Below are 12,135 nucleotides of genomic sequence, written 5' to 3' on the forward strand. Positions count from 1 at the left end.
TACCAGTACTTTAGAAAACATCTTACCGGCACAACTTTTTGAGATGATCCAGAAGTGTCTTATGATGTCTTTGTTTCTTCTTATGTTCTTCCCCAAAAGCATTTGCAGAATACACTGGCCTGGCCACAACGTACTGATTCCCGATGGGTTCGATCATTTTGCTTTCTCTGACGGTTGTAGTAAGTGGAAGACCTTTGAAACTACGTGGCAAACGCTTCTTGCCTTTAGCAGGTTAAAATGCCTGAAACCAAACACAGCTTGCTTCTTAAATAACTCAGAGATAATGTGATGCAATTTACAGATGAGTGAGCTCTGAACTGAATGTTACCACCTTTTGAGATCAAAAGAGGCTGGATTAAGGGACCTAGACTGTGTTTTGTGACAGTGATATCTCCTTTTACTGCAATGAGCTGGACATGGATTCATTGGGTAAGTAAACAAGGGTTTTGATTGATTGATTTTTAAAAGATTGCCAAAGAACAATAGGAAGTGAGTGACTCAGTTTACTAACCAGTCAGTGCATTTTTGATTTGTAAAGCAAGAGCTCAAGAAAAGAATTTACTCAAAATTTTTTTTCAGCAAAGTTTCCAAAGTTATGGCATTGTGGATACTGGGCCACATAAGATTTAAATCAAAGTCTATTCATTGCTGATAACTCGAGCCAAGGCTATTCCATTTGATGCATCAGGATTTTTGTAATACCTTTTAAAATGCTTTTAATCTGTGAACTTCAAGGCATATTGCCCATTCAAGTTATTTTCTTATCATTTCTGCCCCAACCTCTGGCTTGACCTCTAGCATTTGAGTCCCTGTGAACTTTGTTATGACTGTGAGACCCTCTTCGCTATTCTTTCTTTATGTGGACCATTTAAAAAATCTTCATTGAATTTGTTACAGTATTCTTTCTCTTTTATGTTTTGAATTTTTGGCTGCAAGGCATGTGAGCTCTTAGTTTCCTGACCAGGGATTAAACCCATGCCCTGGCATTGGAAGTCGAAGCCTTAACCACTGGACAGCCAAGTTCTGTTCAGTTCAGTCACTCAGTTGTGTCTGACTCTGTGATCCGGTGGACTGCAGCAAGGAAGTCCCATAAATTTTCTCTCTCTTTTCCTTTTTGGCTGCCCCACAAGGCATGTGGGATCTTTGCTCCCCAACCAGGGATTGAACCAATACCCCCTGTGGGGGAAGCCCCAAGTCTTAACCACTGGGTTGCCCGGAATGTCCCCAGTCTAGCCAACCTTAGAATGAAGATGACTCAGGTACTGTGCATTCTATTTATGGCAGATGCTGCCGTGGACAAAAAAAAAAAAAAGCCACCATTTTGTTGCTTTACTCATATTTTCACCAGGTCGTTGATGGAAACACATTAGTTCTTTTCCTTGGTCATTTCATTTTTTTTTCCTCCTTCCTTTTGCTGTTATATGTTTTATCTCTGTTACGTTATGGTCTAATCTTTTTTGCTAGTGACAAGGATGGCAGATATGATTACATCTCCATCTCTATGAAGCTTCCTTCCCTGAGGAGGACCGTGTCTGGCTCTTTTGTGGGTCAAAGGCTCAGACTACAAAGGGAGTGCTTGAGGGCAAGAGTCAGGGTTGCTTAAGAAATCTTTACAGAATTTAGAGTGAGAGAGCTTGAGGGCCACAATTCCGATCTTGTGGTTCTTCCGTAGGCGGGCATCACTGCTCCCGAAAGCAGCTGCCTCATAGTCCACATGTAACCAACCATCTGAGCCACTGAATCATCCACCCCTATGGTGCCTCTGCTGGAAAAAGCTCCTGACACTCATAAATTAATGTCATTCCCCAGTTCGTCATTTCTGGGATTCTTGAGAATGACCTAATTTAGTTAGGAATTCAAAAGTGATTTTTCTTAATTTAAAAACAAAACAACCTGAACATGTTACCTTTACCTCAGAAATTCTTGGAAAACTTTTTTTATTGGTGCCTAGAGTAACAATTCCAGTTTCAAATATGACACCCATATTAATGTATAACCTTTTCATTTCTGTTTTATCTTCATGCCTCAGATTTTTCTCTGGGTTCATTAAGGTATCAGTGGTTTTGGGGGATTGAAATTCATTCTTAGGCACTTTTTCTCCTAATGATTTTTGAACTTTAAGTCTCATTTGTATACATTTCCACTCTTACCTCCTTTCCTATGATGTGTTCTTTTTAATTTTTTGGGTTTATTTCATACCAATTACATACACAAACACACATATACATATATACATATACCTACATTCTTTGGTCCTGTGACTTAGGCATACAAGTTTGTCTTTCTCTGCATTCCCTGCCACCAACCTCCGCCCCAAGCACAAATTTAGTCCTGGAATTATTTTATAGAGTTCAGCTTTTTCCAATTTAACTATTTTGATTTATTAATAACACTTTGATATTTATAGGAATTAGGGAGAGTCGTGTACATTACCCATTCCCCTCCAACCCCCTTAAACTCCACGCATCCACAACGGGCTGTGGAAAACTAAGTGTCACCACTGGGCTTCCAGCTACCTGGTCACCTCCATTCTGCCTGCCCCACTCCTCTGAAAAGTGGCCATAGCCCTAACCTTTGCATATCTCAGCATTTATACATTTATCCATTCAGTGTTTTGTTCTTTCAGAGTCTGCCCTTCCTGTGGGAAACTAATTTGAAACAAGATGCGCATAAGTGATGCTAGTATTTTTCTTTAATTGGTGGTCATTTGAATCCAGGAGGCAAGCAGGTGTGCTGAATATTTCCTGGCCTCTCCCCAGTCACGGTAGATACCTCCACCACCCTTGCACAAAGTTGGCTGTCATTGACTCCACCCTGAGCCAGATCTCAAAATACCGCTGTGCCAGTCAGTGGAAAACCAGAAGTAAGCCAGCCTTATTTCATGAATAGGTCTTTGGACAATGGGAAATACAGCCATGTCTTGATAGCTACACCTGGGAGAGAGGTGGGAGAACAAGCAGAATAATGGGTCCAGTGAACACTTTCAGAGGGACCCCAATCCACAGCCAAAGAGGAACCAGCACCAGAACTAATGAGCCTGCAGTCTGGAGCCTCTGCAACTACTGATCCTAAGCCACAGCTACTAAAGACTGCCTGCCCCAGAGCCTGTGCTGTGCAACAAAGAGAAGCCACTGCAATGAGAAGCGTTTGCACCCCAACTAGAGAGTAGCTCCCTGTTCACCACAACTAGAGAGAGCCTACATGCAGCAGTGAGGACCTAGCACAGATGAAAATAATAAATATTATTCAAAAAAAAGTAATGGGGTTGGAATGAGGATCCTGAGGGTGTGGGCTCTCTAAAGAGTCCCAAAGCAAATGGCTATAAAAAAATATCTTGGATGTTTTTTCTGCTAAAATAATATGGATGATGCACACAACTCTAGTTCAGTGCGCAAGAATATAAGAGCATCCTGTATTGCCAGCAAATTTGGAAAACTCAGCAGTGGCCACAGGACTAGAAAAGGTCAGTTTTCATTCCAATCCCAAAGAAAGGCAGTACCAAAGAATGCTCAAACTACCACACAATTGCACTCATCTCACATGCTAGTAAAGTAATGCTCAAAATTCTCCAAGCCAGGCTTCAGCAATACGTGAACTGTGAAATTCCTGATGTTCAAGCTGGTTTTAGAAAAGGCAGAGGAACCAGAGATCAAATTGCCAACATCCGCTGGATCATGGAAAAAGCAAGAGAGTTCCAGAAAAACATCTATTTCTGCTTTATTGACTATGCCATAGCCTTTGACTGTGTGGATCACAATAAACTGTGGAAAATTCTGAAAGAGATGGGAATACCAGACCACTTGACCTGCCTCTTGAGAAACCTATATGCAGGTCAGGAAGCAACAGTTAGAACTGGACATGGAGCAACAGACTGGTTCCAAATAGGAAAAGGAGTATGTCAAGCCTGTGTATTGTCACCCTGCTTATTTAACTTCTATGCAGAGTACATCATGAGAAACGCTGTACTGGAAGAAACACAAGCTGGAATCAAGATTGCCGGGAGAAATATCAATAACCTCAGATATGCAGATGACACCACTCTTATGGCAGAAAGTGAAGAGGAACTAAAAAGCCTCTTGATGAAAGTGAAAGAGGAGAGTGAAAAAGTTGGCTTAAATCTCAACATTCAGAAAACAAAGATCATGGCATCCGGTCCCATCACTTCATGGGAAATAGATGGGGAAACAGTGGAAACAGTGTCAGACTTTATTTTCTTGGGCTCCCAAGTCATTGCAGATGGTGACTGCAGCCACAAAATTAAAAGATGCTTACTCCTTGGAAGAAAAGTTATGACCAACCTAGACAGCATATTCAAAAGCAGAGACATTACTTTGGCGACTAAGGTCCGTCTAGTCAAGGCTACGGTTTTTCCTGTGGTCATGTATGGATGTGAGAGTTGGACTGTGAAGAAGGCTGAGCGCTGAAGAATTGATGTTTTTGAACTGTGGTGTTGGAGAAGACTCTAGAGAGTCCCTCGGACTGCAAGGAGATCCAACCAGTCCATTCTGAAGGAGATCAGCCCTGGGATTTCTTTGGCCACCTCATGTGAAGAGTTGACTCATTGAAAAAGACTTTGATGCTGGGAGGGATTGGGGGCAGGAGGAGAAGGGGACGACAGAGGATTAGATGGCTGGATGGCATCACTGACTCAATGGACTTGAGTCTGAGTGAACTCTGGGAGTAGGTGATGGACAGGGAGGCCTGGCGTGCTGTGATTCATGGGGTCACAAAGAGTCGGACACGACTGAGTGACTGAACTGAACTGAACTGAACTGTGTTGCTTAGTCAAGAAGTTTGCTTATGTAACTGCTTTACAGTGGTCTTAACACCTTCTAGGAACTTAGTTCAGTTTTCATCTTAGTTCGGGCACTAAACATTATTATTATTATTGACAGCTCTTTTTATTGGGAATCATTATTATCAGTCTTACTGCTGAGAAACTAAGTCAAGCCTAATTCAGTCAGGAGGTGCAGCTGAAAAGAGTGAGAATTTGGCAGCTAAGTAGACCCGCCTTCATGTCATTTCTTGGCCATAGTTTGAGTTGCTCTGGGCAAGTGCTTCAATCCTTAGTTTTTCTCAAGGTGAAAACGGATGTCATTACCTTCCTTGTAGGGGCATTGTAAGGGCTTCCCAGACAACTCAGTGATAAAGAATCAGCCTGCCATGGTGGGAGATGCGGGTTCGATCCCTGGGTGGGGAAGATTCCCTGGAGAAGGAAATGGTTACCCACTCCAGTAGTCTTGCCTGGGAAATGCAATGGACAGAAGAGCCTGGTGGGCTACAAATCATGGGGTTGCAAAAGAGTCAGACAGTACTTAGCGACTGAAAAACAACAACAACAAAGGGCCATTGTAAAGACTGAAATTAAGGTGTATAAGGAGAGCCCTCTTAGCTTTAATTGCATAGGTAATAGTTTCAGGACTGAGTTTAATATTGACCAATAGACTCAACATGACACAGTCAGCTGGAACCTGTCTGAAAACATTAGTGCTAACATCTTTTCTGTGACTTCATATTTATTCTGAACTTCTCCAAAATTGGCAGTTTTCCATTCTCACCCATTTATTTCAATGTAATGTTAAACTGTCTCCCTGTCTAAGCTTCCTAGCATGGTATACAAGGCCCTGCATATTTTGGCTCTGGCCTATCTCACAAGTTTCTTAACTCCTCCTTCATAATTACAGAAGTTTCTTAACAAACAAATGATATTTAACATCCCTTCGCCCCCTTTCCTTTGCATGCACTTTTTCCTTTACCTGTGTTTTTCTCCTCCAACACCTGGTAAGTTCCAATTCATCCTTTAAAATACTTGGCTGTCAATGACCAATGATTTGTTCCTTCAACAAGCATTTATTATTCTATTGTTTGTTAGGAAAACTTCTTAACATAACTGTATAAGATATGACGATGCTGTAAAGCCTTCATGGAATCCTCTAAAAAGAGTTAATCATTTCCTTTTGTACACACCTGGTATGCATTTCTCTCCCGTAGTAAACTGTATTGTCATTATTTGTTGATAAGTTTCTCTTGCCAGTAAGACTCAGTTCCTCAAGGACAAAGCCCAAACTTAATCATTTCTTTCCCTTTTGCAGAGTACCTCTAAAGTAGTCATTACTCAGGAAGATTTTTTGAGATAAATTGAACTATAAACAAGAGATAGAGAAATGATGTAGTTCTAAATTCCAAAGTTTACTTGCATAGAAGGAGTGCCCAATATGAGTGATACAGATAACAAATTGAAAGAAGAAAGGATGTGAGTGTGGGTTGGCACTGAGAAAGATTTCGTCTAGGAATTGTGTTAGGCCTTAAAGAACAGATAAGTTTGAAAGAGATAAGAAAGCAATGGGGGATTAAGACATCATGTTCAAAGGCTAGTGAGACAAATACCGAAACAGAGGATTTTGTTGGCCAAAAGGATGAACTATTATGAAAAATGTTAAGTGTTAAGTTGTTAAGAAGGCATCTCAGACCCATGAAGCTGACAAAATTAAAGAGAATCCCATGACTTTCTCTAAGGCTTTACATATTTCTAAGCACTTTCACTTTTCTCCCTTGAGCAGAGAAGGTAGAAATTATTATCATTAACATACAGATCAAGAAATTGAGATCAGAGAAAATAGAAGACTTTCCCAATTTTCGCAGCTAAGCAAGTGACAGGGCTAGGACAAGAAGCCAGGTCTTGTAAACGATTCTTTCCAGTATGTACTCTTCTCTGCCTTTTGATGTCGGGGCGCCCATGAGCCCTGAATCCCTAAGAGACAAGAGGACAGAGTTCCAGATGAGACACATACATGCTCTTGTCCTTGTGCAGAAGAGCCCCTCTGCCACGCTCCTGCTCTCAATATCATATACACAAAACGTGAGCCCGGGTAGCCTGGAGTTCAATCTCATTGAAGTGAACCTGATTATTCTCCCCTTTACTACCCAATAAAGTGAAACAGAGGCTGGAGGAAGACTCTTTTCTTCTTGTTTGGAGAACCAAGGACCTCCATCATGGAGAGAAGCTGAACCAGGTTATTACTCATTTATTCAGAAATTTAAAAACATCCATTCTGATTTTGTGAATTTTGTTCCTTAGTCAAATATAAGCTGTTTAGTAGACATTGAGACATTTGTTCATTTATTTATATACTTACTCATTCATTTATCAAGATGGAGGAGGCAAGATATGTGTTAACCCACTGTAAAACTAACCTGCTCTAAAAGTACTTTTGTCTGAAATGAAATAGTTGCTTCCTCATTTCTCAGTAGAAATGATCTTTATGTGGCCAACTTTCATTAAACTGTTTTTCTGAATGACAATTTTCTTTGGAAAAGAAAATTATTTAATCCAGAAATTTAATAAGTTGTTCCCCATGCTCATATTTAGGAGAATGTTGTGTAATCTTCTGACATTTTAAAGAATGAAATGAATTTTTTGTTAGAGCTGGTAATCCATAGGAAAAATACTGCTGCACAGTATAGTATTAATCGTGGCATATGACACTCTGCAGCTTTCCAGTGGCATTTTTTTCTCTCTCTTCCTTTTTACTGTATGTCCTACTTGTTTCTATTCCCCTTTTGCACCCCACCACTCCCATTGGAGAAGGAAATGGCAACCACTCCAGTATTCTTGCCCAGAGGGTCCTGTGGACAGAGGAGCCTGGTGGGCTGCTGTCCGTAGGGTTGCACAGAGTCAGACACGACTGAAGCAACTTAGCATGCGTGCATGCATTGGAGAAGGAAATGGCAACCCACTCCAGTATTCTTGCCTGGAGAATCCCAGGGATGGGGGAGCCTGGTGGGCTGCCGTCTGTGGCGTTGCACAGAGTCGGACACGACTGAAGTGACTTAGCAGCAGCAGCAGCTCCACTCCCATTTTCCCTTCTTGGACTATCTGGAGAGTTTGGCACTTAAATTCCTCACTTCTGGACCAAAAGACTTTTCTCAACACCTTCTAATAGATCATCCTATCTTCTGGAAAACCCTTTCCTAAAAGCCTGCTTTATTTGCTAAACTTCAGAACAGATGGTCTACTAATAAAATCAGATTTGGGTGTAGAATAAAAGGAATATGGGAATAATGAATACAAAAACCTTGCTATCATTGAAAGGGTTATTTTAAGTCCTAAAAATGCATACAGACGTTTACTCAAATGTCATATCAAAATCTATTCAAATATTTACATCACATTGCTATGGCTCCAGACCAACATTTTAAGCCTATTGTTAGATATATATATATATATATATATATATATATTTTTTTTTTTTTTTAGTTCTACCAGTTTATTGCTACCAACCCATCTACCTCCACCCTCCTCATACATGCGTACTCAGTCATGTAACCCCACGGACTGCAGCCCGCCAGGCTCCTCTGTCCATGGAATTTTTCAGGCAAGAATATTGGAGTGGGTTGCCACTTCCTTATCCATAAGCCTATTGTTAGGTATGATTTAAAATATTCCTGATCATGGAATAAACTCGAGAATGCCACCCTAACTTTTGAATATGTTTCAGTCAGAAAACATACCATTTGCAAGAAACAGAAAACCAATTTGAGTAAAATAATCATAAATGTATTTCCTACCTGATACACAGTCATTGAGGCCCTTCAGCGATGGTGGAATATAGCCCAGTTCTAAAAGGCAGTGTCCATCCACTTAGTTTTATAGGTTCTGCATGCATCCATATGTATATTGATGACTATATATAGGTTATGTAAGGCAGTGGGGAAATCACCTTTCTGTCAGCTTTAATAATTAACTTTCATTAACTTTTACAACAATGGAAAGACTCCAGTGTCGTCTTGACCTTTGAGACTCTGATCAGCAGATGGGATGATTACAACAGCTTCCTCAAGTTCCTTGTGAGATTATACCTCTCATTGCACCTGTATGTGTGTGTGTGTGCATTTCATTGGTTTGCAGAGATTTACACAGCAGATGTGTATGTAGAAGTAAAAAAAAAAAAATCTCAGTGAGGGTTATCTTCCTAACACTTTTCCTAGCAGTTTGGATGGGAGTTCAGAGGTATTACTTCTTGGCTGGGTCACTCCATGGAATGTTCATGAGCTGCAAGAGAGTGGTGTACAGGCTAACTTGTGGTGTGATAAAGGTCCTTGTTAGGAAGCTCTCCTAACTCCGGCAATAGCCCTCTGTTTTGGCTCTAACATATGTCCGGCCCATTGCTCCTACTAACAGCAGCAAACCCTATGTTGCTGAACCCAGTGGTTCAGCACTGGGTTTTTGAATCCTCATCTTATTTTGAATCCTTATCTTACACAACCTCTCAGCATTTGATGTGCTGACTCCTCTTCCAAGGAATTCTCTCTTTTTAAAATGTTAATTCTTTTCCTCACACCTGTCTCCATTTTTCACCTGATGCGTCTTTGCCAGCTCCACCTTTATCCAACTCCTTGCTTGGCATTCCTTTCTGTCCTAGATTCCCTTTTCTTCTTGTTACCAGTTTGAATCCGTGGACTCTGGAATCAATAGAAACTGATAAGAGACAAGGTGAGAAATTCAGGCAAGCTTTACTGGGATTCATGCTGCTGCATGAGGGAGTGAGAACAAGTAACGGGTTCCTTTGCTTGCTCCCTGAGAAGGGTGGGCTGGTTCCTTAAATGGGGTGAAAGTAGGGGTGAGTTGATACATCTGGGTCAGACCAGAGGGCTGGCTTAGGCAGTCTGCCCACCCCGTTGGTTGTGCTATTGCAGGAGTCATGCAGAGTAGTACGCTGCTTTTATTCCCAGCACCTTGGAAGTGGCAGTTGGTTTGTGGCCTTAGTATCTTATTATTCATAATTTGCCCCAACTGTGCATGTGTGTACTTATTTTTAGTTCCTTATAGTTTCTTTGTATTCTGCCACTCTAGGAGACATTTGTTCAGGTGCAAGTGCAAGCTCTCTGTAGAGAGTTCCAGGTCCTCCCCCCCACCTGCCCGCCACGCCTCGGAGAAGGCAATGTCACCCCAATCCAGTACTCTTGCCTAGAAAATCCCATGGATGGAGGAGCCTGGTAGGCTGCAGTCCATGGGGTTGCTACGAGTCGGACATGACTGAGTGACTTCACTTTCATGCATTGGAGAAGGAAATGGCAATCCACTCCAGTGTTCTTGCCTGGAGAATCCCAGGGACAGGGGAGCCTGGTGGGCTGCCGTCCATGGGGTCACACAGAGTCGGACACGACTGAAGCGATTTAGCAGCAGCAGCAGCAGCCCCCCCACCCTCCATCCCATGTCATTCTCTCTACACTGAATAAGAGTCCCACAGCTCTGAGGGTTTCATGTTTCTAACCTCAGCCCTCCAGATCCACATATTTAAACTATGTACCCGGTATCTCTCTGGAAGTCCCACAGGCATCTCACACTTGACACATGTAGACCTGAACCCTTGATCTTTCCTCGAAAATACGCTTCATCTCTAATCTTCCCCACTCTAGTAAAGAACACCCCCTCTACTCATGTCAGAAATCCAAGAGTCATGTTACATTCTCATGCAAACACAACCCCTAGCCAATGCATCATCACCAAGTCCTGCTGAATCTACTTCCAAAATATATTACAAATTTTCATCTCACTCTTGCCTCCTAGCCTAAATCACCACCATCTCTCACAATAGACTCGCGCTGTACTTCTCTCTTCCTTTCTTAGCCCTTCCAGTCTTCTCACTACCCAATAGTTAGAATGATTTTTTTCATGCTAGGTCTCATTAGAAAGCTAATGGGAGTACTTAGGATAAAAGGCCTCCAAAGTCTTGCATGATAAGTCTTGCCCAACTCCACAACCCTATTTAGCTCTGCTCTGCCTATTGTTTTCTTCCCTCCATCCACAGGGACATCTTCAGTGCCCTGAATTTGCCTACCCCTTTCAGACATGGTTTCCTCTGCTTTAGTGTTCTTTTCTTTCTGCTTCTGCCTGGCTGTTTCCTTTCTGTCTGACAGTTAACTAGTTTCAACATCACTTCCTCAAAGAGAACTTCTTTGACTCCTAAATCTAAGTGAACTCCTTTCATGATATTCTCTCATAGTGTCTTGTACTTTCATAATGTGGGGCTTCTCTGCTGGCTCAGCGGTAAAGAATCCACCTGCCAGTGCCTGCCAATACAGAAGACACAGGTTCGATCCCTGGGTCAGGAAGATCCCCTGGAGAAGGAACTGGCAACCCACTCCAGTATTCTTGCCTGGGAAATTCCACGGACAGAGGAGCCTGGTGGGCTACAATCCATGGGGTCGCAAAAGAGTCAGATGCGACTAACCAACTTTCCTAATGTAGCATCATAGTTGGAAAATAAGCAGGTTTTTTTTTTGTGAATGCTTGTTTAGTGTTTGGCTCCCTCATTAGAGTAAAAGCTCCATACAGGCAGTGATCTTGACTATCTCATTCGTGACTCTATCCCCAATACCTAGAAAGAATCTACCACGGAACTGGTTGAATGACGGTTAAATGAATGAGTTATATGTGGTACAATTTTGGAATTCCAAAAGAATTTGAAAAACTCATTAATGTTTATTCTAAATTAATCTAACCTGTATTTTTAACTTTGGCTCAGACATGCACTAACTGTGCAACAGAATGAGTTATGGCAATATTTAAAACACAAAATAGCTGCTTTTGTTTTAAAAAATATACAGAGTACAAACTACTATGTATAAAATAAGTTATATTATACAGTATGTCGATGGTATAATGCAGAGAATATAGCCAATTTTATAACAATAAATGGAATACAGCCTTTAAAAAATTGAATTACGAAGTTGTACATCTGAAATTTATAAAATATTGTACATCAATTATACTTCAAAAAATGTACAGTGTTTATTCAGAACTATTGTGCATTGATCAAATTGTGTTTTTAGGTTTGGTTGCTGAAAGAACTGGAAAACATTGCATGCAAAGATAAAATCTCAGAACCACTGATCTAGTTAAAAATTATTTATTTCAGAACAACTAAGAGTTGTGTAAGGTTTTTGGATACAAGCTGAACAAAGACAAGTCAAAAGAATTCCTTTACTCAGCCATAAAAAGGAATGAATTTGAGTCAGTTCTGATGAGGTGGATGAAACTAGAGCCTCTTATTCAGGGTAAAAGCAGAAAGAGTAAAACAAATATTGTTTATTAACACATATATAAGGAACCTAGAAAAATGGGTGAACTTA

At 41.1% G+C, this 12,135-nt stretch overlaps 1 protein-coding gene across 2 annotated transcripts in view; it reads right to left on the bottom strand.

The window, feature by feature from the left end:
- The window catches only part of SLC26A3 (solute carrier family 26 member 3), a 34,620-nt gene extending 25,999 nt beyond the window's left edge, over positions 1–8,621 (bottom strand). The window contains exons 1-2 of one of the 2 annotated variants that reach the window (XM_042248290.1): positions 8,569–8,621; positions 27–241 (exon numbers count right to left, since the gene is read on the bottom strand). In XM_042248290.1, coding sequence (XP_042104224.1) covers positions 27–157 — 131 coding nt within the window. In that variant the 5' untranslated portion in view covers positions 158–241; positions 8,569–8,621. 2 annotated transcript variants of the gene reach the window in all.
- Positions 8,622–12,135: the final 3,514 nt, after the last annotated feature.

This window comes from Ovis aries, chromosome 4, assembly GCF_016772045.2.
Source record: "Ovis aries strain OAR_USU_Benz2616 breed Rambouillet chromosome 4, ARS-UI_Ramb_v3.0, whole genome shotgun sequence".
NCBI lineage: Eukaryota > Metazoa > Chordata > Mammalia > Artiodactyla > Bovidae > Ovis > Ovis aries.